The 24955-nt window shown below is 42.1% G+C and overlaps 1 protein-coding gene across 2 annotated transcripts in view; it reads right to left on the bottom strand.

The window, feature by feature from the left end:
* Positions 1–24955, bottom strand: part of ADAMTS12 (ADAM metallopeptidase with thrombospondin type 1 motif 12) — a 181202-nt gene that overhangs the window by 103636 nt on the left and 52611 nt on the right. For both annotated transcript variants that reach the window (XM_037530308.2, XM_037530310.2), the window contains exon 3: positions 5012–5162. In XM_037530308.2, the coding sequence (XP_037386205.1) occupies positions 5012–5162 (151 nt within the window). The remainder of the gene's footprint in view (positions 1–5011; positions 5163–24955) is intronic.

Here is a 24955-nt window from a genome sequence, read left to right as displayed (position 1 = left end):
TTCATAGCTGTGTCCCTTAGTATCTGGCCCATAGAAGGCACCAAATTAGTATTTTTTAAGGAAGGAAAGTCAATCAATGACACACAAACTAACATAAATAAAATTCTGGAACTGTCTAGATTTTGGATTATTGCTCAATAAGTATTTGAGGGACCCACTTCTCTGCCTTTGGAGAGAGGATTTAGAACACAAAGTATATTGATGATTTCCTCAAATATTTGATTTCAAATCTAACAAACTTCCTTCCTCAAAAAGAAACAATTTTACAAGTGATTTATGAGACTTTCAGCTGCTGCACAGAAATGGGACTGTGTGGGGGTGGGAATGTTTGTTTTCCCAAACATGGTATTAATCAAGCTGTGGGACAAATACATAGTTAACATTAATTGCTCTCAAAAAGAACACATTTGCCTTGCCTCACTGATTCAGACTTGGAACCCTCAGACCCGGAGGCAGACAGGATGGGTATCTATGTACATCAGCAAGACCCTAGTGGCTGCAAATACACACCATTCATTGGTTCAGTGAACAAGCATTTGTCAAAGGGGAATTATTACATATCCAATATCAGACTTGATATTTAGGACACAAATATCCTTGGGACGTAGAATACAAAGATTAGTTCAGTGAGAGAATACAAGTTCAGCAGTGTGAGGGCCCTTGCAGACCATGGTGGGATAGAAAGGAGACAGCCTGAAGTCTCTGCAGGTGGTAGGAAGAAGCCAGAAAAATCGACCAGAATAGGATATGCCTCCTTCTATACCACCCAAAGTACATGCAAGCACAGGAATGCCCCAGAGCAAAGCTGGCAGCTGCTACTAGTCAAAACTTCCCTACAGAGCTATGGAAAGTTCAACAGAACTTAGGTAATAAACATCTCAAAAGTGTTTTTTCAGAATTAGGATTTTCTGTCCTCTAAGAGAACCATCTTTTTGTCAAAAGTGATCCTTTCCTCCTTTTGATCCAAATCTCCTTCCTGGTCTAGAATGATCCGAATTCCCTTCCCAACAAATTCCCCAGTGTTCTCCACCTGTTCAAGTTTCACCCACACTCCAGAACAGTCCTGGCCATTCTGTCAGCACAGAGCGTCCTGGAGCAGGTGAGAAAAACAGATGACAAGTTTCCCTGTGAAGCTGTTTCTGCTGGGACGTGGAAACCTACATACATGAAATGTTGAAGGAACAGGGCAGCAAGTGTCAACTGCTGAGGAAACGCAAAGAAAGGGCTTGCATGGTGCGGCCTGGCTGTGAATGAAGTCCCTCGACCAGATGATGAGTATTTCAGAGCATGAGCAGTTCTGCCCAGGTGTCGGGTACTCGAGTTGTCAGGCTATTCAGCTTGCATTTTATTGAGCAAGCAAAACCAACAGGGTGGCCATTTTAACTTCCTGTACATTTACAATTTAAGTAGTATTTCCCCAAATTTTCTCAAAAGTCTTCTCAGCCCTTTCACTGGTATCGACTTGGAAGCACTTTACCAATCCTCCCGCCAGTTCTGAAAACTGGTAATCAAAAACAATATGGCACTTCATTAAAATTAAAAAAGAAGCATGGAAGTATGAAACTGTTGTGCCACCTCATAGCAAAGCACAGCACAGAATGTTTCAGAGCTCTCTAATCAGGAGGCAATCAGGTAATCAAGAAACTCGAGGCAAATCTCAGGCTGGTTGTTCCAAGAAATTTTGCTATTAGCCAAAGAGAACTAGCAGCACAGCTGAGACTCAATGCAGCTTATAATGGTTGTTGAGAATCTACTTTAGTTTCAATGGGTTTCCATGAAAGCTCCCCAGGTTATATCAGATTAGTGACCTGATCTACTAATTAGTTCTAATGTGCTGCCATTAGCATTACTGTATTTGGCATTTGCTAATATTTAATAATGTCTCTGCCTGCCAGTTAAAAAGCAACTCAAAGATTTCCAAATGTCCTAGACAAGGAATCCACTAAAGGCTGAATTCTTACAATATGGTGGACTAAATATTCTGAAAAACTCTCCCAGTGTTAAGCTCCTAAAAACACTCAAGGCACAACAAAAGGGCCAATGTAGGAAATGGGCCAAATGTAGAAAAAAAGAAAACTTAAAAGCAAGTAAACAAAGGGGCGTTCCTGGCCTAGGGGGTTAAGCACTGCACTATGAAGCTATCCGCAGCCTCTGCAGCACAAGTTTGATCCCTGGCCAGCCAAGGAGCTACCCACATGGTGCAGCAGACCTCTCCTGTCTCACCCGCTGCTCCCCTCAGCAGTGTATTTCAGTCAGTCTGCCTGTTCTGCTCCCCACTCTGTCTCTAGTGAATCCTCTCTCACACACACCCCCATACCTCTGGCCTGTACTCCAGCTCTTGTATGCATAAATAAATAAATCTTTAAAAAAAAAAAAAAGGAAGTAAGCAGAAATTCAGAGAAAAACAGCAACAGATGCAGGGCAATGATCTTTTTTATGTCAACCAGATATTTAAACACTGATCTGGTTGTTGTTGTGAAGGTTATTTCGTAGCTGTGATGAAAGTCTATCCTTAGTTGACTTTAAGTAAATAAGATTATTAATAATCTGATGGACCTGATTCAAGCAGTTGAAAGACCTTCTTTGCAGCACTGAGGCTTCCCAGAAGTAATTCTGCTTCAGCAGAGCCTGGGAGTTCCAGCCTGCCCCTCCTAACAGCTTCCCCCTGGATTTCCAATTTGCCTAGCCAGCCTCCATGATCACATAAACCAATTCCTTGCACTAAATCTCTTTATATATATATATATATAATATTTATAATATATTATTAATATATTAGTATATAATAGTATTATATGTAATATTATTACATATATGTAATATTATTACATATAATATATATATTTAGTACAGGTTCTATTTCTCTGGGTGAACCCTGACTGACGCATGGAGCTAGCAGCTGATCTGGGGCATCTGGCTGCTGCCTACTTTTACTCTGGAGAAAAACAAAATTAGGACCCATCTGGGTAGAAAGTCAGATTAAAGACTTATTGAAAAAGTGAACTGGAAAACAAGCAAACACAAACTGGGTAGAGGGTACAGAGAGAAAAACTATCCATGAACAATTCAACAAAATGAGATACCACTTCAGAGCCACCAGATTGGTGACTAAGAATACCAAGTATTTGCACAGAATATGAACACGGGGAATGCTTATTCACTGCTTTTGAACATCAACTTTGGAAAGCATTTTACCAATGCTTATCTGGTAAAATCATCTGGTAAAGTCACAGAAGTTATATTCTATGAGACATTGATTTCATTCCATTATTAGGTACATAGTCTTGAAACCCCTATGAATCTTTGTTTGAAGAAACACATAAAATAATAGTTTTTGCAACACAGTTTATAATAACCCCAAACTGGAAGCAATCCAGATCTACTTACAGAAAACTGAATCAAGTGGAAGAGTCACATAATAGAGCACTATACAGCAGAGAAAATGAATGGATGATATAGTAAAGTACACTATGGCACAAACATAATGTGCAGTTACAAAAATCCCAATGTACGTATTCAGATTCCATTTCTCTTCATGGTCTTAACCACATATCATAAAGATAAAGCCAGAATTGGATCCCTATTATCCATATCCTATAACCAGAATGTCAGCTCTTCAGGCCAAGAATTACATCCTATCCACACAGCCTTGGAGAGACCCAGGCATAAAGATACCTAGTATATTGTTTGTTGAATGAGTGGTACAGCGGGGTGAACAAAATGTAAACCAGGTAGGGAAAGAAAACAAATGTGCATTTTTTTGAGGAAGTATTTGTTCATATGTCAGTTGCCATCTCCCTCCCTAAGACAATAAATGTGAGCCAATGCTTAAATGGTAACCAGACAGTCAAGAATAATCTAAATGTGCCTGGGAGTCTTCAAGTATATATGATATTTGGAGACTGACATCTTGGTATATTGAAATGTACTGGGTTTGCTGAAACCGGTCAGAGCGCGTTATACCATGTTACTCTGCAGAGATGATGGAATTAACTGACAGGGGCCATGTCATAAGCCAGCACTTAGGTGCACTTCATGCTTAGGTCAGTGGGTGTGATCATAAGCATGCCACAAACTAGACCCAGTGTTTCTAGCTGTGAGTCCTGATGTAGGAAATCCCAAACTCTGACCTTTCCTGTGTAGGCCCCTCTCTGCCATAGCTGACGCCTGTAACTGTTGTCATCTGACCTATCTGACTAGTGTCTTCTAAAACCAAAGGCTCCAGGCACTTCCATCTAACAGCCTAGTCCTTTTGAAGTCCTTAAGAGATGTAAGTAATATTACAGGTTCCTTTTGTTAACTGTTTCCTCTAGTCATTGTTTTCTTTTTTCCTCTGAAGAAAGGAGAAATTACACAAAAAAGAAAATGTGCCAATTTCCAGCGGCCCTTTGGTATATAGTCTATTATCTCCTACACGTTAAAGAGCATGTGGGAGATGCAAGGAAATAATTCAGGTCATTTTAGTTTTGACAACTACCTAAAACTGTTTTGTACAAGGCAGAAAGGAGCAGTTCAGCTCCTTCCGGGGTACAGAGCTAGGGAACAGGCCTCCAGGAACTAGGAACAGAATGCAGCCAAAAGCAGCTGAGTGCAATTCATCATCTGATATTATGTTGTATTTTTTTCAGTTTCTCCTTACACATCATTATCATCAAACATTTAAATCTGTCTTCCATATGCAGATACAATGAGCTATCTGGTAATATTTCACATTAGTGAATTATGACACTGCTGATGCTGAAAATCATGTCTTCAATTTAACTTTCTCTAAAGGATTCAGAAGAGGTTAAAACAAATTTGCCACCACAAATGCCATGAGTATCATTGGTATATGATGGTGGCAAGGATACAGATTTTTTTTTTTTTTGCATCCCAGTATGAATACACGAGACTTGAAGATGGAGAAATACAAAGGGGAGGAGATTTGAATAAGAACAGGTCATGTTGTAATGAAACAACAAAAGAACAAAACAAAGCCCTCAATCCAGTGAAGAGATTTGAATCACAATACCTCTTAAACCACACGTTGGCGCCTTCATCTCTGGAATTTCCCGCCTCTGCCTCCTGTAAACGATGTGTGGGTGGTACTCTCCCTCAGCCAGTGGATGCTTTTTGACAGGCTCAATAAAAAAATCTCCATGTGGCAGATGGAAAACTCCAGTCTGTAATGTATGCAATACAAAGGTTAATTTGAATCAATTTTATAGCTATGCAAGGAAAATTAGGAAAGTGAAAACTATATAGACCATGAGTATCCCTGAAACCTGAAGACCTGTGCACTCAGTGTCTGCCACTGGCTCACACAGGAGAGCTACACAGAAATAATTTCATGAAATATTTTTACAGTCACAGTTATCAAGTGTATGGGGCTCATGTATCTCTTTGAGACTGCAATGAAAAAAAGTGCACATAAGCACATCTCTCCAAAGGTAATATACAATTTTGCAGGTGCATGGACACTCCCCGAAAGCCCATCACTGGATATCTATGATTCTTAAATTAAAAACCACTGCCTTCCAGTTGCTCTGCTATGGAGCTGGTGTCTATACACCAGAAATCCACTGACAACTTTGGAAACATCTGCCTGTAGCTCTGTAGCCCAGCTCCATGTACACACAGCTGTTTGACTTCAAAAGTTTAATGTCATTCTCCTTTCAAATGTTATCCTAAAATCCTAAAACTAATCTCCACTGCACCAGCATTAGAATTTGCTGCCCTTCCTCCCTGGTGGCGCAAGGGGTTAAGCACTGCACTATGAAGCATTCCACAGCCTCTGCAGCACGAGTTCGATCCCTGGCCAGGCAGCAACCCACATGGAGCAGCCGACCAATCCTGACTCACCTGCTGCTCCCCTCAGCAGTGTATTTCAGATAATCTGCCTGTTCTGTTTCCCACTCTGGTGAATCTTCTCACCTCCCACACCTCTGGCCTGTACCCCAGCTCTTGTATGCATAAATAATCTTTAAAAAAAAAAGAAGAAGAATTTGCTGCCCTTGTCCCAGGACAAGGGACATGTTCTCCTGGGTCAGTTCCATCCCAGCATCTGGGAACTTCTCCAGAGGAAAAATTTTGATCAAGGTGGAGGGGAATGATAAAGAAAAGAAAAACAAACATGGAGCCATTCAGAGTCGGGTACCAACCAGACAGATGGGGGAGGCTGTTGAGGGTCAGGTCCATGTAAATACTGTACCCACTATGCTGACAACCATGGTCTATGCTGACAGCCACGGTCCACAAGAAATGAAACTGCACCAGCAAGCCACTTGCAAGATTGAAATTCAACCAATCATTGCTTTATAAACTTTTCACCAATCAAAACTGCACTAACTGAAAATCTCATTGCATAAAGCTTACCTCTTGCCTCTGTAAGCACTCTCCCTTCAGAGCTCCTTGGGCTTTCCGCTCAAGTGCTCCTTGAGTTTGTACTCTCCCCCCCTCCACCCCCGAGAACTGCAATCCTGAAGCCCCAAATAAACACTTGCTATAATACTTGAGCTGTGACATTTCTGCTATAATACTCAAGCTGTAAAGTAGAGCTATAACTCCTGCTAAGACACAGGCGCTGTAGTTCTATAGCTACAACCCAATTGCTGTAACTTGACCAGACTTTGTTATCAAAGAAAACAAAGAAACATAAATATAAATCCCTAGCAGGCGACTGAAATGCCAGGAGTCCGCAGGGGAAAGCCCTTGGTTAGTTTCCAGGGAGAGAGGACACTCACTTCACAGCTCTGGGAACCCATCACATGCTAGACAACAGCGGTCAAGGAGATCAGGCCAAGAAGTGGTATCGCCAGCAACTCTCCTTTCCCTCTAGGAAATGTCTTAGTGTCCATTTGAGGTACTTAGCAAACTCCTCTGCCGATGATCTCCTAGGGTGGAAAAAGTGCCCAGGAACTGAATTCTGTACGTATCTATGAAACAAAGAAGCAGTCCTAGGTGACCTTGAACTCTGGCATTAAACTGGGTTCAAACCCCAGGTCTTCCATTTATTAGCTTTGTGACCTTCTGCAAATGATAGTTTCAATTCTTTCAGCTGAAAAATGGGGATAACAAAGGGTGCCGTGAAGGTTAAATGAGTTAATATAAGCAAAGCTCTTAGTAAAGGGTCTGCTTCATAGTTTTACCTAACAGAAGGCTCTTTGCAGCTCTCAGATTTTATGCCATTTCACTGAATTATGATGTGCAGAGTGAATGTGGCAATTCAATGAGTATTAAGTGTGCAAAAATAAACCTGGAAACTTACTGAGGCTTACGGAGACCATGGAAGGCTTCCAAAGTTTAAGGTCCCCTCACACACCTCAGCATGCCTGGGCTAATCTCCTCTGCAGAAAAGCCTGAAGACTAGCTGTGCAGCCCCCACAGTCAGGAGGCAGAAGGGGCGCAGGAATAGAGGCTGCCAGCTTTTAAATGGGTGTCTTTCCAGACTGTTTGCTTTGGACCAGTAATATAACCAGATCTTGACATAAATCATATCGCTGCCTTCCTATTTTGATCACTAACCTTAAAATATCATTAATAACAAAGATAATTTTTAAAAGATTTATTTTATTCATGCATACAAGAACTGGGGTACAGGCCAGATACATGGGAGGGTGAGAGGACTCACAAGAGACAGAGTGGGGAGCAGAACAGGCAGATCTACTGGAATACACTGCTGAGGGGAGCAGTGGGAGAGATGAGAGGTCTGCCATGCCATGTGGGTATCTCACAGGCCAGCTGGGCTCGAACCCGCCCTGCAGAGGCTGCGGACAGCTTCACAGCGCTGTGCTCAACCCACCTGAGCCACCAGGGGAGGCCCCAAAGATAAGTTTTAAAAAAGAAAAGCAACACTTTACTGCAAGATATAGAGCAGCCATGTGGCCTGGAACAGGCCCCACAAGCTGTAAAGCTGGGTGACACTGATTTCCTCCTAGGGCTATTAAGAGAATCAAGTGAATTCAAGTTTATAAAAGTGGGGAAACAGGGTAAAAGGGCAACAGAAACTAGGGTCTTGGTGGTGAACCTGATGCAGCATATTAAATGTTTAGTATTAAAATGTTGTGCACCCAAAAAAAATAATGTTGTAAAAAATTAAAAATTAAATATTAAAAAAACAAATATAATATAAACCCAAAAAAATAAATAAATAAATAAATAAATAAAATGTTGTGCACCTGAAACCAATATAATCTTATACCCAATGTCATTCCAGCCTATGCAATCTGCTTTATAAATGCAAGGTGGTAATATTTTAACTGCCAACTCCGAGAGTGGCTACCTTTAACTCCAAATCTGCTTATGTTTCTTAGGAGATATGACATTTTTTGGGCCTCCCCGGTGGTGCAGTGGTTGAGCGCTGGGTTGCGAAGCTGCCCGCAGCCTCTGCAGCACCAGTTCAATCCCCGGCCACCGGTTGAGGGTCCCACATGGTGCACAGACCTCTCCTGCCACCCACTGCTCCCCTCAGCAGTGTACTTCATCAGTCTGCCTGCTCTGCTCACCCCTCTGGTTCTGGTGGATTCTCTCACCTTCCCGCGCTTCTGACTGTACCCAGTGCTTGTATAAATAAAAAAAATAAAAATGAATTAAAAAAAAAGAAGATATGACTTTTTTTTCTCAATAGCTTTCTCTGAGGAAAAGCCTCTGGGACAGGAGTCCTGACAAGGCTCAGATGACAGTAAAATAGCAGGAGACAGACTCCGTCCAATGCTAAGATTTGGTTCCGTTTTCTACTCTGAGACAAAGACAAGGGGCACAAAAAGAATGTGGGCCTGTTGCTAACGAAGCTCATTTGTTCCATGGAAACAGCAGAATTGAAGGGCTCCTCGGGGATGGCCTGTGGGGGGCCCCCTTTGTGCAACTGCTATCAGTCAAATACTGATGTCTGAAGGAAAAAAATCACCAGTCAGAAGATTGATGGTATCTCATCAGCCTCATATTTGGGACCCAGGTGGTGCAGAAGAAGCAGATGGGATTTCAGTTGAGAAGATAATGATGATCTTATGGGCAACATGAATGAGAACACCCAAAAGTGAAAGAAGCACTCTCTTCAAGGCTCACTTCCATTTTGCATTCCTCCACAAGGCCAGCCGGCCTGGAAACACCTATACCACCTAAACATTTCTCAGAAGTTGAATGGAGACCTGGGAGAGCAGGGGGTTCATCAGCTGGGGAGAAGGAAGATCTGCTCACATTCACATAGGCCTGTCAGCCCCAGGACTCCATGTGTGTGCCACAGAGAAGGGACGAGGCAGGATAAGGATAGAGAGACACCTGCTGAGCTACGAGCAATTTCCTAGCTCAGCTCTGCATCTCCGATCTCTACTGAATACAGGCACAGGGCTCAGGTGGCCGTGGTTTATTGGTCTCTGCCTGTGACGGGAGCAAGGCCGCGCTGGAAGAAACAATCCACTTTGCAAAGGAAGAACTGGCTCTATGCTTTCCGAAGCTAACTACCCAAGAGAAGCACCTTCTCCTATTACCAGCTTTGGAGTGGAACCAAAGAAGGCACTTTTCATTCCAATCTTCTCTACAGCCCATCTTTGAAAGAGAATGGGAATGCATTGTGGAAAAAGCATCCAATTCACCAGGAACTTGTATTCTGTATCCAGGAGAACCAGGGCAGAATGAGCTCCAGACAGAAGCTCAAGACAAAATTGCCCTTTTACCTCTTCTGTCGTTACTCTCCCTTCCCCAGTAGTCTCAGCATGATGCTAACTCTCTTTTGGAAATAAACTCACCTTCTGGCTTTAGCTAAGTTATAAATATCTATGAATGCTTCCCAAAGCTATGTTCTAAGAATTGCTTTATATAAACTTCATTTTGAAGCATTATAAACACACAGAAAATGGACAAATCATAACTGTAAAGCCCCACAAATATTTCGCAGTGGGAACTTCCAGAGGGAGAATGGGAACATTCCCAGGAGCCGAGCAATTCCCGTCCCCCTTCCAGGTAATGCTGTCCCCCAAGGGTAAACGTTACTCTGATTTCTAACACCAATAGTTTTCAGTCTACCCTTAATTCATTACAGGATGTATTAATTGACACAAAGAGGAAAAAAAAAGTCTACTCGTCATTTAAGGCTGGTGGATTGGGTTCTGTGTTGCTTCCCACTCTTCAGGCAAACCCAGGTGGTGGGGATGAGACAGGTTGAGAAATCTTGGTGTGAGTCAGTTAGCACTGAACTTCTACTGCTCTCTGCTTAGGACAGGTAGCGAAGGACCTTCACAGACTCTTCAGAATGATTTTTTTTTCCTAGTCTCAGACTACTTCTTTTAAAGCATTGATTTAAGGGCCAGTAGGCAATAAGATGCATTTTACAAGGAATTGGTGACTAGAATGTTCTAGAAGCACAGAGCCTAGAGTCCTTGAAGAGTCACCTAACCTATGCTGCCATGTCGTCAGGAAGACGACAGGTAACACCTTCTATTGTTTCTTTTTTTCCTTTGTAACTTAAGTCCCAACCTCTCTGGGCTTCCCAGATCAAATAAGCTTTCTTTTAGTCTGCATCCACCCGTGTGCCTGATGGACACACTCTAAGGTGTTGTTCATTGGTCAGGAAACATTGGCTATTACTTGTCCCACTTCCCATCCTCTAGAAGGCGGTCAAAATCTCATATCCTAAGATGGCTCCTCTCTTAATGCTCTGATATTGTTAGGAAAGAGGGGAAATCTATTATTACATCTGTCACCTTTGAACTTTCAAATTTTTGATGGTTTCAGGGACACTGAAAACACAAACAATTAGACATATGTGCATACCCCTATGATTTTCAGCTTAATCACAATAAGTTATTTTGCTACAAATCACAATTATGCCTTACTAATAGTTTTCTTTCAAAGGAGTTCATGTTTGGGAGTGGTGAGTAGTTGCTTTTTTTATAAAGTGATTGTCCATCTGATAAAATCTCTTCTATGTAAAGTAGGAGCTCATGGTTTGAATCAAGTCCTCATTTCAGTGTTCCAAAGAGACCTTCCCAGAACAGTCTGCTTGACCTCTGGGGCATAAAGGAGGAAATGGTTGCACAGGCTGAGCCCTCATTGTTTCCAACTATGAACAGAGTAGAGGAAAATCTGAAATCTTTGGGGAGTAAGAGATCCCATTAGGATCAAGTGTCACCCTTCCTGAGCCAACTGGGAAATTGTGTGGACAAGCTGGCTCCTCTCTCACTGTTTATTAATTTGTGAGTGTACACTGTGTGAGGAGAGAGGAATCTTCAACTGCCTATGATTTAGCTTCCCTCAGGACTTATTAGGAATCCCAAATAGGCCCAGCTCACATTGATTCTGTGTCCACAGCTTTATCTGGGGCTTTAGTGACAATATGCAGATGTTTTAAAAAGTACTTCCCAAAGCTGTCTGATATAAGCATTCAGAAAAAGTTAGGGATCGAAGCAAGCAGCCAGCCTTGCACTAGAGCTAGGCAGGGGTTGGGGATGATTAAATACTCTTTCAGGATCCCTGCCCTCCAATTCTGCCCTCATCTGCTCCCCCCAGACACGTGCACTTCTGACGACATCTTCTAGAAAGTCCTTCCCTGGCTACATAAGCAGAAATGAAAACAGTTCACACCCACCCTGGTAACCGATCGACCTTGCCTCCTTTATTTTTCTTCATAATACTATTACATATAGTATACAGGCATATATTTACTACTTAATCTTATCTAATATCACCCTCAACACTAGAATGTCAATTCCACGATGGGAAGAGTTTTTATCTATTCTGCTCAATGTCAATGAACAGAATCAATTGTAACAATGTACAATTCTGATGCGGGTGGGGGTGTTGAAAATGGGGAAGATCTGTGTATGGGTAGGGTATATGCGAAATCTCTGATTTTCCTCTTAATTTTGCTATGAAGCTGAACTTCTCTAAAAAAAAAAATCTTAAATAAGAAGGTATAGTTTATTAGGCAGAGTTTCTGTTCTGCAAGATGAGTGCTGTGGATGGATTCTGGGGTAGCACAACATGGGAATGCAAATAATGCTAGAGACCTATACACATAATGATGGTTAAAAGAGTAATTTTATATTGTGTTTCACTCTAATATAAAAATATTACAAAATATAAAAATAAGAAAGAGGCAGTCACTGAGCTGTGCATCAATACACAGTACAATATTTTTTTTTTGGCTTCTATATAAATTTGTTTTATTTTGAAGTTTCATCCATAAATTTCACTTTGACAGGTTAGTAGAATTTTGCGATGATCACTAACGCAAAATTTTTTTTTTTAATTTTAATTTTATTTTTATGTTCCCCAAACAATTGCAACCCCCTTATTTTGACCCCAACCCCTCCTTTCCCCGCCCCCAGCCCCCCATAGAGTATCTCTGGTTCATAGTTGTTTGTTGATTTTGATTTTTGAAAGAATAACTTTCTTTTTTTTTTTATATATATAGAGGCATGTTTTATTTATTTGTTTGTTTTGTTTTGTTTATATATGCACTGGGTACAGTCAGAAGTGCAGGAGGGTGAGAGAATTCACCAGAGCCAGAGCGGGGAGCAGAGCAGGCAGAAGGACCGAAGTACACTGCTGAGGGGAGCAGCGGGCAGCAGGAGAGGTCTGCGCGCCATGTGGGACCCTCCTCTGGTGGCCGGGGAGCAGCCGGGAATCGAACCGGCGCCGTAGACGCCGCGGGCAGCTTCGCAACCCAACGCTCAACCGCTGCACCACTGGGGAGGCCCCAAGAATAACTTTCTTATAGTTATTCTTTTTCCTGGTCTCTTATTTAAGTTTTCTACACAGTACAATCTTAAAGCCAGTGCTGTAGTACTTTAAGAACTGAGCTAGTCCTGGACACTTTTTCACTAGATTCAAATCATTTTAAGCTCCTACTGTTTGAAGTGCATTCAGATAAGCACCATCACACGTGACATATATGTAAAAAAATCTTGTATTTTCCTTCCAGATACACACATGAATAACTCTAATACAAAGAAGGATATGGAAAAGAGCAGACACCACGCTGTGATTTTTCTAAAGAGAAATAAATTAATTCCATCTGGGAAGGGTTCATAAAGGAGGTATCTGTGATCTGGGCCTTGGAGAATGAGCGCTGCTTCCCAGTTTGGGAACAGAATCTTTCAGACAGCTGAAAAGACTTTGCACATAGCCCAGCCAGGGAAGGTACAGGGAGAGCCAGGTTGCCTGAATATGGGAGCTGTTCTTGATTGAATCTCCTGCTCCAATTCTTCTTTGTTCTTCTAAGAATAACACTTATTGCTTATCTTTTTACTTAAAGACATTTCAGCCTCCAGGGCTTGTCTCTCCTTGAAGTTAGACACAACACAGTAACTGTGTGGTCAATTTTCCAATATTCAGCCTGCTTAACTCTTAAAAAGGTCACATTCTTAATATTTTCACTGGAGTTTGGTGGATGGCAGGCAGTTTTCATAGCTTCTCAGGCTTGTTTTGGTTTAGTTTTGTCTGGTTCTTTGTTTTATTTCTCTAAATTCTACGTATGAGTGAAATCATCTGACATTGACGTCTAACTGTAGAACTGGGGGTACCAGAGGAGTAGGGGAGGGTGGGGAGCAGAAGTGAATGAGGTCAAGCAGACTATGGTGGAGGACTCTGGTGCTTGGTGGTGGGTGTGGTGTAGTAACAACATACATCTCAAGAAGTGTGAGCCTATACCTCTAAGTCACATATGATGTAACAAACCAATGTTCCCCCAATAAAAATAATACAATAATAAACAAAAGACCAAATCATTAAGAAAATTAGAAAAGAACCACACTCAGTTTTTAGTATCCTCATTTGGGTACTTCAAAGTGAGAACTGGCTGCTGATGGGTAAACTATGCACTATATCATGGAAATCTGCTGCCAAATAGCTACAGCCTGGGGTGTGCTCTGGGAGTACCTGTATCGTCCACACACCCTCCCTTCATGTCCTGTCCTAGCTCCACCGTGGTGCCATCTATGTGAAGTCTTAGTAACTGGACTCAGAATCATCCTGACCCCTGGAACAGCCCGGACTTATAATATGCACCAACCTGGGAAGGAGAAGAATCATGTATATATCAGTTCTCTTTGGCCCTGGGAAGGAGAAGAATCATGTATATATCAGTTCTCTTTGGCCACCTCATACGTGTATCTGCCTAACCCCAAAGTATTTTTGATGTTGACTACTTTTTTCCCAGGAGTCCAACACAGCCCCCTACACACTGAGCTACTAAGTTTATTTAGGATGTTAATGATAATTGATTTTTTGGAAGAAGCAGTCCTTTATGTCGAGGAGGAAGAAGCAGGAGCTGAGTTGGCCCTCATGCAGAGAAGTCAGGCTAGGAAGCAGCTGACCATCAAGCATTGCCCTGGGTTCCTCAGAACTCACACTACTGGATTTCTGTTTCACTTCTGAGATCATTACTTTCATCTATCCATTCAAGAAGCATTTATTTGGTGCTTCTTATTCAAAGCCCTAAGGATACCACAGTGAACAAAGTAGATACCCCCCACCCTCATGGAGTTTACTGTCTAGTAGAAAACAGAGAATTAAATGAGCCAAATAAATTGGAGTAAAAGTCCTGATAAGGGAAGTACAGGGCTCTATAAGAGTACATCAGAACTTTGGGGTTCCAAGATCCTCAGAGGAATTGACATTTAAGCCAATTTGGCACCAAATAACACATTTTGGGGTTGCTTCTACATGGGCGAACTGTGTAGTGTAGTATAAGCTGGCTGTACATAGTGCTAAGAAAAATCATCCAAAACTTTGGATAATGCAAAATGATGACAGCATGTCCTTTGATTTCATACTGGCATCTTGTATAACAGGCCCACTTAAAGGTTGTCTAATTCTCTAATGGAAAGTACTCTTACTTAAGTTGCTATTTACCTTTAATGAGAGTGGTCTTGTGAAGTAAGAAATAACCAGTAGAAAACTGAAAAGCTGAAAATTATTATGGTCCCGTAGAAATGCAAATGGCTATTGTCCAGTAGAGAAGATAAGCCTAAACGTTAATTACTTAGACTTGCATAACATTAACGCATTTTGTGTCTGACTTTGCATTCTTTTTCTAACATTCTTTCGATTAATGATAATTCATGTCTTTCTTTGGCTAGAACTTCATTATGTTGCTGGTTCCCTCTTTAATGAATTAATTAAACTTTTACATACAAATAAGTGTGAGAAAATCAGGCTTGCAACTTCTTAAAAATGATGTTATAACCATGAAAACACTTAGGGAGCAAAGAGAAATGTAAAATACAGATTCTGACTGTCCAGGAAAACCTACTGCATAAGAATCTCTGGTTGAAAGAACCTAGGAATTTTGCCTTTTTAAAAAAGGTTCCCTGATGAGGCTGATGCTAAAAGTCAGTATGACAGTATTTGGAAACCAATAGAAAAAAATTTCCAAGAATGTCCCAATGCCCAGAGAAATGGTCTTTGGCATAAAAGCTGTCATTCCATCAAATGAGCCTCTCCCTTTTAACTCAGAGCATTGATCCTTGGAAAATGCAAACTCCTCTTGAAGAGTGTAATTAAAGCTATTATCAGTCATTTATATTTTGAGGTAGGAGAAGAACAGGTCATAAAATGGAAGAATAGAATTTCTGAGGTGAATAAAGGACCCATGGGGTGGGGAGGGTTGAGAATGAGGATGGGGTGGGCAGGTTATTGAACAACATCATCATCATCATCACCACTATTTTTTTTACAGCACTACAGAGCATAACTACTCTTAGAAGCAAATTTCAATAATACACCACTAGCTACCAAAAATATTCAGGGTTTCCTCTACTCAAAAATACACAAAGGGCCTCCCTGGTGGTGCAAAGGGTTAGGCACAGGACTATGGGGCTGTCCGCAACCTCTGCAGCAAGAGCTTGATCCCCGCCCTGGCCAGGGAACTACCCACATGGCACAACAGACTTCTCCTGTCTTGCCCGCTGCTCCCCTCAGCAGTGTATTTCAGTAGATCTGCCTGTTCTGTTGCCCACTCTGTCTCTGGTGAATCCTCTCACCCCTGCACCTCTGGCCTGTACCCCAGTTCTTATATGCACAAATAAATAAATCTTTAAAAAAAAATACACAAAGCCATTTCATAAGCTAGAGAAGGAAAATCAAACACATGAAGAAGGGTAAAAGGTAAGTATATTAACACAAAGCCTGAATTTGAGCATTATTGTAATTGAAAACTAAATTTGCCCTGAGCTTCCTGTCAGCCAAGGTTAAAAAGAAACCAGATGATTTACATGAAGCTTGTTCTCTGAAAGAAGGAAATGTATGAATTTTCAGTAATGAAAGACTACTTTTGACCCTAGAAATATGCTATTTGCACAGGATATCTGGTGGATGCTTCAAAGATAATGGATACAATAATATTTGTACAGACAGAAAGCACAAATGAGTCACGGGACTACTTTATTTCTGCCATATTGCAATAAAAACTGAGGATGTTTCTGGGTGAGGTGACAGGAAGAGGTGAAAGAAGATGACGCCAAGGTGATTCAGGCAGATCGACGTGAAAAGAAACAGAGTTGAAAAGTTTCCCATGGAAAGATCTTCTACAAAGGAGTCTCAACTTTTACTTTTACCACCAAATACTGATTCTGGGAATTTATAAGGCTAACATTACACTCAAATTGCTTTCCAAATCACTTTACTTCAAGAGGTGAAGAGTCAACCTCACCTCACTGGGAAGGCACCCTATGCTGCTTAGCTGGCTTTTTTCCTTTTATAGCTATCTACTGAGATGAGTCTAATTAATGTGAAATTAGCCGTTCCACTTCTCACTGTCAGCTACATTTCAGGAGTTACTAGAAGTCATGATCAAGAGCAGTATCATCAGGGAATCTCCTCTAATTGAAACAAACAGCGACTTGGGAGAGGCCTGGGTATCTCTCTCCTTTTGCCCATCCAACAAATAAAAACTAATACCAGGAGAGAAATTCAATTAAATTGGATAATGACTGACTGAAATGATACAGAAATGTATCAAGAATAGAGCACATAAGGTCAGAAGAGGTTGGGAGGGAAGGAGGGAGAAATAAGGGCTATTAGATACATATCAGTTAGAGGTACAGAGAATGAAATGCTGCCTTATTCTTCTTGATGGTCACAGGGGATTTCATTTTCAGGGGAATTCAGGTGAGTTGGTGGGGAAAGGCATGGGGATGATTAGGAGAAAAATCAGCAATCAATGCTCCAGGCAGCCATTTTGAATTTCTTAAGTGGTGAGGGGCCTCATGGATTACAGCCTTAGAGAAAGAGGGTCTACTTAAGAGTAGGGAGAAACTCACCATAAACAAATCCACTACGTAAAAACTCCACTACATTTACTGGAACAGTACAGTTTCTGAAGACTCTCCACACACATTCTCCTTTGCCTCCCAGACTCTGTTAAGAGGCGGGCACCCCTCTCTTCTACAGATGTAGCAATTGAGTTCCCTCCAAATCCTTTGGCTGCCCCCACAGGGCTCTGCAGGGGATTCTTCACTCCCCAGAGGCCTAGAAACTCCAGTCTCTCAGAGCCATTTTCCCAGCTCAGAGAAAATGTGATTCAGGGCACAGAAATCTGACTCACAAGATCAGGATCTCACGGATCCTGTAAATCAAGGGTGGTTTTGCTTCATGAGTAATGACCTGGATCTGTGGAAACACTGGGAGGCTTAATAAACTGTGGCCATTGTGGAGTTCCCTACAGACTGGCCATACACACTCAGCCAGGGGACGGCCTGGCAGCTGCTTGTCTTGGACCCAGGGCCTCAGATCCCCAGAGGACCAGCTGCTGGGACACTGTGGGCATCAAGGGTCCAATGTGTCAATTGAATGTTCACAGGCTTTGTCCACACATCGGATCCCTCCCTCCCCCAGTGTGGGCCATGACCCAGGAGCCAGGAGAAGGTAACTGTCCCGCTGCCCACTGGCAGCTCGGGAGAGCCCTCCTTTATTCACCAGAGAAATTCAAGGTAAGTTTCTGTGGCTTCCCCCACTGGCCTCTCAGAGAGAAAAATTAAAACTAGTAATCTGGCCCACTGAGGTGGGAAATTGCTGGTGACTAAAGGGAGCACAAATTCCCAGCAGGTTTGAAAATAAATGATGAAGTGTTAGCAACAGCAGGATTTTGATAATAACTTAGAGACAAGGCTCCTGACATCCTGTCATTGGCATTTCAGAGCTATGGTTTGCTTCCCCTTGTTCTAAATTACTTGGTGTTCCTGACAAATGGACTGGCTCAGGGGAAAGCACATTTTTCCCATGAGTATTCTCCACTTGGCTCTTGGAGGGACGGTGTGCAGAGCTCTTGTGGCCTTGTCCTGCCTGCTGGACACGTTGGGCCTGCCCATCGGGTCTTCTCTGTGGCTGAGGATATGTCAGTGTTGGCTCCTGAAGTATTTTTAAGCAAATCCCAGGCCTGTCATTTCACCCCAATACCACACTAAATTTATTAAGATTATAGACATTTTCAAACATAACCACAATGCCTTTATCACAATTAATAAGGTTAAGAAGTCAATCCTGCGTGCTATAAAAATACACACTTTGCATTTTTCTCAAAACCATCTCTTCACAGTTCACCTGCTCACATTAGATGCAGAATATGTCCACACTTAGCATGAGGTTGTCCTTTCTCTTATGTCCCTTTATTCTAGAGAAGCTCCACCTCTCCTTCCCCCTAGCTGGTTGCAGAAACCAGGTCAGTTGTCCCAAAGAATGTCCCACATTCTAGATTTGTCTATCCTTGTGGTTTCCTTTAATGCCCTGTTGTTCTGTAAAACAGTAAATGGAACTAGAAACTTGATTCAAACTAGATTCAAGTATGCAGTATGTGTGTATGCATAATCATGTGTGGGTGCACAGACATATTATGTATATATATATATATATCTGAATCAGATAAGTGATTGTCCAACTCGATATACAATATACTTATACACATACAACTAAGCAGTGGATATATACTGGCAAGATCTATATATAACCATGAGTATCTCCCAGGGGATGCTGTTTTCTTCCTATTCTTTCACATGTACTATCCCTCACAGCGTGTTCTCCCACATTCAGTAATAACACCCTTGTCAGAGGTTACCTGGTGTGTTGGGAGCCTTCTCTTGTAAAGTGTGCCCAGTGAGTGCTGAGTCACTTCAACAGAAACTCTCTAGAGAAAATGCCCACAAGCACTTGTGACTTTGATTCCTGAAATTTCTGAGAAATAGTTGTTTGAGTCATCTATAGTTCTCTGAGACACTTTAGATATCCTTTTAAAAACCCCTATAAATGAACGTGGACTAATGCAGCCCTGATGGAAAAGAGTGTGGCAGTTTCTCAAAAATATTAAAAATGGATTTATCATACAATTCAGTAATTCCACTTCTAGGTATCTATTCAAAGAATACAAAAACACTAATTCTAAGGGATACAAGCACTCCTGTGTTCATTGCAGCACTATTTACAATAGCCGAGCTAAGGAAACAGACTAAGTACCCAAGGACAGATGAGTATATTAAGAAGCTATGGTAGGGCCTCCCTGGTGGTGCAAGGGGTTAAGTACCACACTATGAAGCAATCCGCAGCCTCTGTATCACGAGTTCGATCCCCAGCTGGCCAGAGAGCAACCCACATGGCACGGCAGACCTCTCCTGTCTTGCCCGCTACTCCCCTCAGTGGTGTATTTCAGTCAGTCTGCATGTTCTGCTCCTCACTCTGTCTGGTGAATCCTCTCACCTTCCCACACCTCTGGCCTGTACACCAGCTATTGTATAAATAAAAATATAAATCTTTAGAAAAAAAAGCTATGGTAATTATACACAATGGACTACTACTACTCGGTGATAAGACAAGATAGGCTGGGCTAGCCTACAACTCTTGTCATTTGCAACACCATGGATAGAACAGGAGGGGATTATACTATATGAAGTAAGCCAGAAGGAGAAAAACAAACACTGAATGATTTTACTCACATGTGGAATAAGAGAGGGAAAAAAAACAAAGGGACTAAAAAAACTAAACCAGAACAAACCCTAGAGATATGTCTGCAGAATTAACATTGCCAGAGGAGGAGGGAGTGGGAAGAAAGGTGGAGGGGACCAGTGACCTATGGGTGCTTTGATCATGGGGTCAGGTACAGACATCTGAGGAGATCTGTCTGAACCTATTCCCCTAAATCATGCACAGCGTTGTAAACCAATGCCACCTCAATAAAGAAAAAATAATGATTGGAGACACACAATGAGGCCAGAGAAGTGAGGGCCTTATTAACTGGTTGATGTAGGTCAGACATTATACGGAGGGCATGGAGCCATTAACGGGTTTTAAAGAAGGGAATGACGTGTGCAGACGTACATTTTCAAAATATGAGGCAGGAAGGTGGAGAATGGATTGTGGGTTCAGAGAGCAGGGTAACCCAGAAACTGCAGCAGCTTTCAGGGGCTGCAGAGGGAGGACAGTGACAGGGCTGCATGGCAGTGCTTGTGCAGAGAAGTGTAGACTCAGCGGCACGTGATGACTCACTGGCTGTGGAAGATAACAGGATGGAGATAACAGGATCCTGGCTCCCGCCAGACACCTGGCAGTGTTGGTTCCACTCACAGGAAGGAAGATTAGAAAGGAAAATGAATTTCAGTTTTGAACAAACTGAATTTGACAAGCCTGTATGATGACATCTACTGTCATACTGGAGATTATCAGTCTTGGAGACAAAGATTGGGTGCAAATTTAGAAATTAAAATTTTGCTTTATATGAGTGGAAGTGGGAGAAAATGGCATGGAAAAATGAAATGCAAGACATGGGACTAAACCGTGAGAAAGAGTAAAACCAGCAAGAGGCGAAGAGATGAACTGACCTGTGTAATAAGAAGCAATGTAAGAAAGCGTGAAACTGGAGACTGCATCCCAGACCTTGCAGATGTATACTCCTCTCCCCCCTGGCCAAGGTCTGCCCCACAACCATGCTCTACAGAGCCTCGGTCAGACCAAGAAACATCCTGGCTTGATCCTCTGCTTTGTACTTAAGAGAGCGGGAGCTCCTGGGGAACAGTGCTGTAGTTTCTGTTCAATCCAGATGGCACTTGAGACAGAATAAACCACCCAGAACGCTGGAACTAGCTGGGTCTCAATGATCAACACAAGCTACTCAGTGAATGGAGATCCACAAGCTGAAGAAAGACTGCCCGGACTTGGAAATATTTCGCTACAAAGCTGCTTAAAATGAAGGTCTTCCAGAGCCATCCACAATTTTCCACTTAACCAGGAAAATAGTTCCCATTTAAATAGTTCACATTTAACAAAATCATGTTGGGTGTATTGTGTTGGGGTTTACATGACTAATATCTAAAACTTGAAGGAAAAAAGAGTGTGAAATTACTAGAAATCCAAGGGAAGAGCTTTACAGAAAGGGCAGAGGTGACAGCACCAAGTGCTGTTCTGAGTTTAAGCAGGTTTGGCAATAGAAGATACCCACTGAATTCAGCCATCCAGGAGACATGGGTGATCTCGACAAAAGCAGTTTTGCTAAGAGGAGGTGTGGAAGGCAGAAGGCAGCTTGTGGCTGAGGGGCTGGCGCTGGCGACGCAGCATAAACCTGCACAGCCCTGCTCACTTTGGTCTCACTGTGAAAGAGGAGAGAGGTGAGGTGGGGTAAGCTACTTTCTCAGGTGATTAGAGTCTTTTAAAATGTCCTTGGGGGGCCTCCCTGGTGGCGCAAGGGGTTAAGCACCACACTATGAAGCAATCCGCAGCCTCTGCAGCACAAGTTCTATCCCTGGCCGGACAGGGAGAAATCCACATGGCGCAGCAGACCTCTCCTGACTCGCCCGCTGCTCCCTTCAGCAGTGTATTTCAGTCAGTCTGCCTGTTCTGTTCCCCACTCTGTCTCTGGTGAATCCTCTCACCCCCTGCATCTCTGGCCTGTACCCCAGCTCCTGTATGCATAAATAAATAAATCTTTAAAAAAAAAAAAAGTAAAATGTCCTTGGGACAGCAGGACAGAGCTAGTCAGAGAGAGGACAAGGTGAAGTGCAGGACAGAGAGGTGATAACTGATTCTAGCAAGTTCCCAAGGAAGTGAGGCTGACAAGATTTAGTTTATGAAGCTATCCGCAGCCACTGAAGCATGAGTTCGATCCCAGCCAGGGAGCTACCCACATGGCGCAGGAGACCTCTCCTGTCTCACCTGCTGCTCCCCTCAACAGTGCATTTCAGTCGATCTGCCTGTTCTTCTCCCCAACTCTGTCTCTGGTGAATCCTCTCACCTCTGGACCTCTGGCCTGTACCCCAGTTCTTGTATGCATAAATAAATAAATCTTTTTTTAAAAAAGTCGGTGTTTAAGAGGAAGGCAAGCGTGAACTTTAGACACAAGAAAGGACTCCTCTTATGTGTAACCAGAAGGAATTAGAGAAGTGTGTGGCTTTTGTACACTAGTGTAGTGTTCTGTGGGGAGCTACCAAAAAGCATAGCCTGCAAACTTGAAGCAGAAATGCTTTGGGCTCAGGGCAGTCTCTGCAGCAGTGGTTCTCAAACTTGGGTAAGCCATGAACTCGCTGAGAAGTTTTTAAAAATCCTGACCCTGAGTTACGCATGATACCAATTAAATCTGTGCCTCTGAGGTGGCACACAAATGTCAGTAGTTGGGAAGAAACAACATCCTAAGAGATTCGAATGTGCAGTCAAGTTTGAGAAGCAGTTCTCAAGAGACATTATATGATTAAATATTTACAGTAAGAACTAATTATAGATGGTTAGAAGCAAAAAGAACACTAGTGAACCTCCAGCTTTGTCTCTTCTCAAATCAACAGCATACCAGTAAATTTAAAGAGGCAACAGAACAGAAAATATCATTAGCTCAGTGCAAAGGCGCACGGATGGGAAAAGCAGAATTCTGATCAACACTTAAATTGCATAGGTCCATATGAATGGAGTGGGTCAAGATGTAAAATGTACTTCTTGTTGAGGCTCAGGGTCAAAAAAGTTTGAAAACCAATGATCTAAATAAACTCCTTGCATAGATGAGAAAACTGAGGCTCAGAGAAAGAGTTTTCTATGAAGTAACACACGAAGATACACTTAAATGACAGCAAATTCCAGACTAGACTCTAGTTTCCCTGACAACTGCTTCCAGGACGACTCCTGATCCTCCACTTCCTGTGTCTGCTGGTTTCCCCTCTCACCACTATTGTAAGTTCCTGAGGCTAAGGTTCACCCACATGTGCCAATTTCTTTGCTTCCCACATCCTTCTTCTTTCCTATTGGTTTGATTTTCTTTTATTGAAGTAATTTTGAAGCAATTCTCTTGAATTCTTCCTTTGAAGATGTTCTGAATGACAATTTAGCTCAAGGAGTCTCATATTGTGGTGTACATAAAACACCTGGGGAGCTTGTAAAACTGCTATAACTCAGGCAGTCTGGGGTGGGTTCTGCATTTCTCACGTGCTCCCAAGGTAATTCTGGAGCTGCTGGCCCTTGGATCAGATTCAGAATTCTATGTTAACAGTTATTTCCACCCAGTGCTCTGAAGATATTTTACAGTCTTCTGACATCTACTGTCACAAGTGAAAAATTCTTCATCAATTTAATATTTGTTTCAAAGAAACCTCTTCTTTCCCTTGGTTACTTTAATTTTCCCCCCCTCTACCTTTGATGTAATACAATTTTATTACAATGCACCAAGGTTTATAGTTATTTTTTCCTACTTGGGCCTTGGGATGCTTCTTCAATCCAAGGACTGAGTCTTCAATTTTGGAAGGATTATGTCATTACTTCTTCCAATAAAGCTTCATGGATCTTACATTCTAACTGAAGGAGACACAAAATAAGCAACAGACATTAATAAGTAAATGGTGACAGTTTTGATGAGAAAAAGGTTGTTATTTAGGGATATGCGGGGGTGCAATTTCAAGTCTGACGGATAGCATGGACCCCATGGGGAATGTCTCATTTTAATGAAGAAGTGGAGAATGTCAAAGAGAGAGTGTGGCAGGCTGAGGGAGAGCCAATACAAATCCTCCTGTGGAGATGGTTTGGGAATGGGGATCATGTAGGACTTGGCCTGACAGACCACTGTAGGCAGGTTTGGTTCCATTTGGCATGGGATGTTAACCCCATGGGTATCAAACAGAAAATGGCATACAGTGACTTAAATTTTCAAAGGATCATTTTGACAGTCATGTAGCAGAGAAAAAACAGGAGCAAGGAGGAGAATTCAGAAATGTTTTCACAATAATCCTCATAAGAAATTACAGAGGGATGTTAGCATGGAGTGTTAGCGTGGCACTGAAATTGGCAGAGTGAAGTTGAAGTCTGGATATTCCAAATATCAGCAATCCTCCTGAACCAATACAAGCCAGTGGGATTCCCAAAGGGTTTCAGAGAAAAAGAGAAAGACAGAGGTATCAGGGATGGGTCCAAGATTTATGACTTGAGCAACCAAAAGGACAAAGTATTTATCAACTGAGTGGGATAAGCTATGGGTAGAGCCAAGTTTAAGGAGTGGGGAGGAAGTGGTATTGACTAATCAGAGGTATTGAATAATCAGTTAGATGAACACAGCCTGAAGTCTGAGGGAGAGAAATGTATCAGCCTGATTTGTAATTGGGTGAGTTTCACTATAGGAATGAGTAAGGAGAGAGGGAATAAAAGTTCACTATGGGACAAACCTACTTTAAGTCAAAGAAGAGTCAGCAAATAAAACTGACACACAGTGACCAATGACAGAGGAAGGAATCTGAGAGAGTTTGATTCCCTGGAAACTATGTGAACACAGGAAAAAGGGATCATTTGTCTCAAAAATGTAGCTGATAGATTAATTAAGACTAAAACTGAAAATTGACCTCCAAATTTATCACAGTGCAGGTCATATAAGATACAGGTTTCCCCTGCTTTCTGAAAGTAGAACCTTCTTATCTAGTATACTTTGATAGGTTATTGTTTGGGCCTGGGAATGCTCAAAAATTTTTTCCATATAAACTAATGATAATAATGTTCCCAGGCTCAAAAAGAAACTTTCCAAATCCTATCACATAGG

The sequence above is a fragment of the Talpa occidentalis genome, unplaced genomic scaffold, assembly GCF_014898055.3.
Source record: "Talpa occidentalis isolate TD23 unplaced genomic scaffold, MPIMG_talOcc4v2.1 talOcc4.6, whole genome shotgun sequence".
NCBI lineage: Eukaryota > Metazoa > Chordata > Mammalia > Eulipotyphla > Talpidae > Talpa > Talpa occidentalis.
This window is presented reverse-complemented; position numbering and strand designations above follow the sequence as displayed.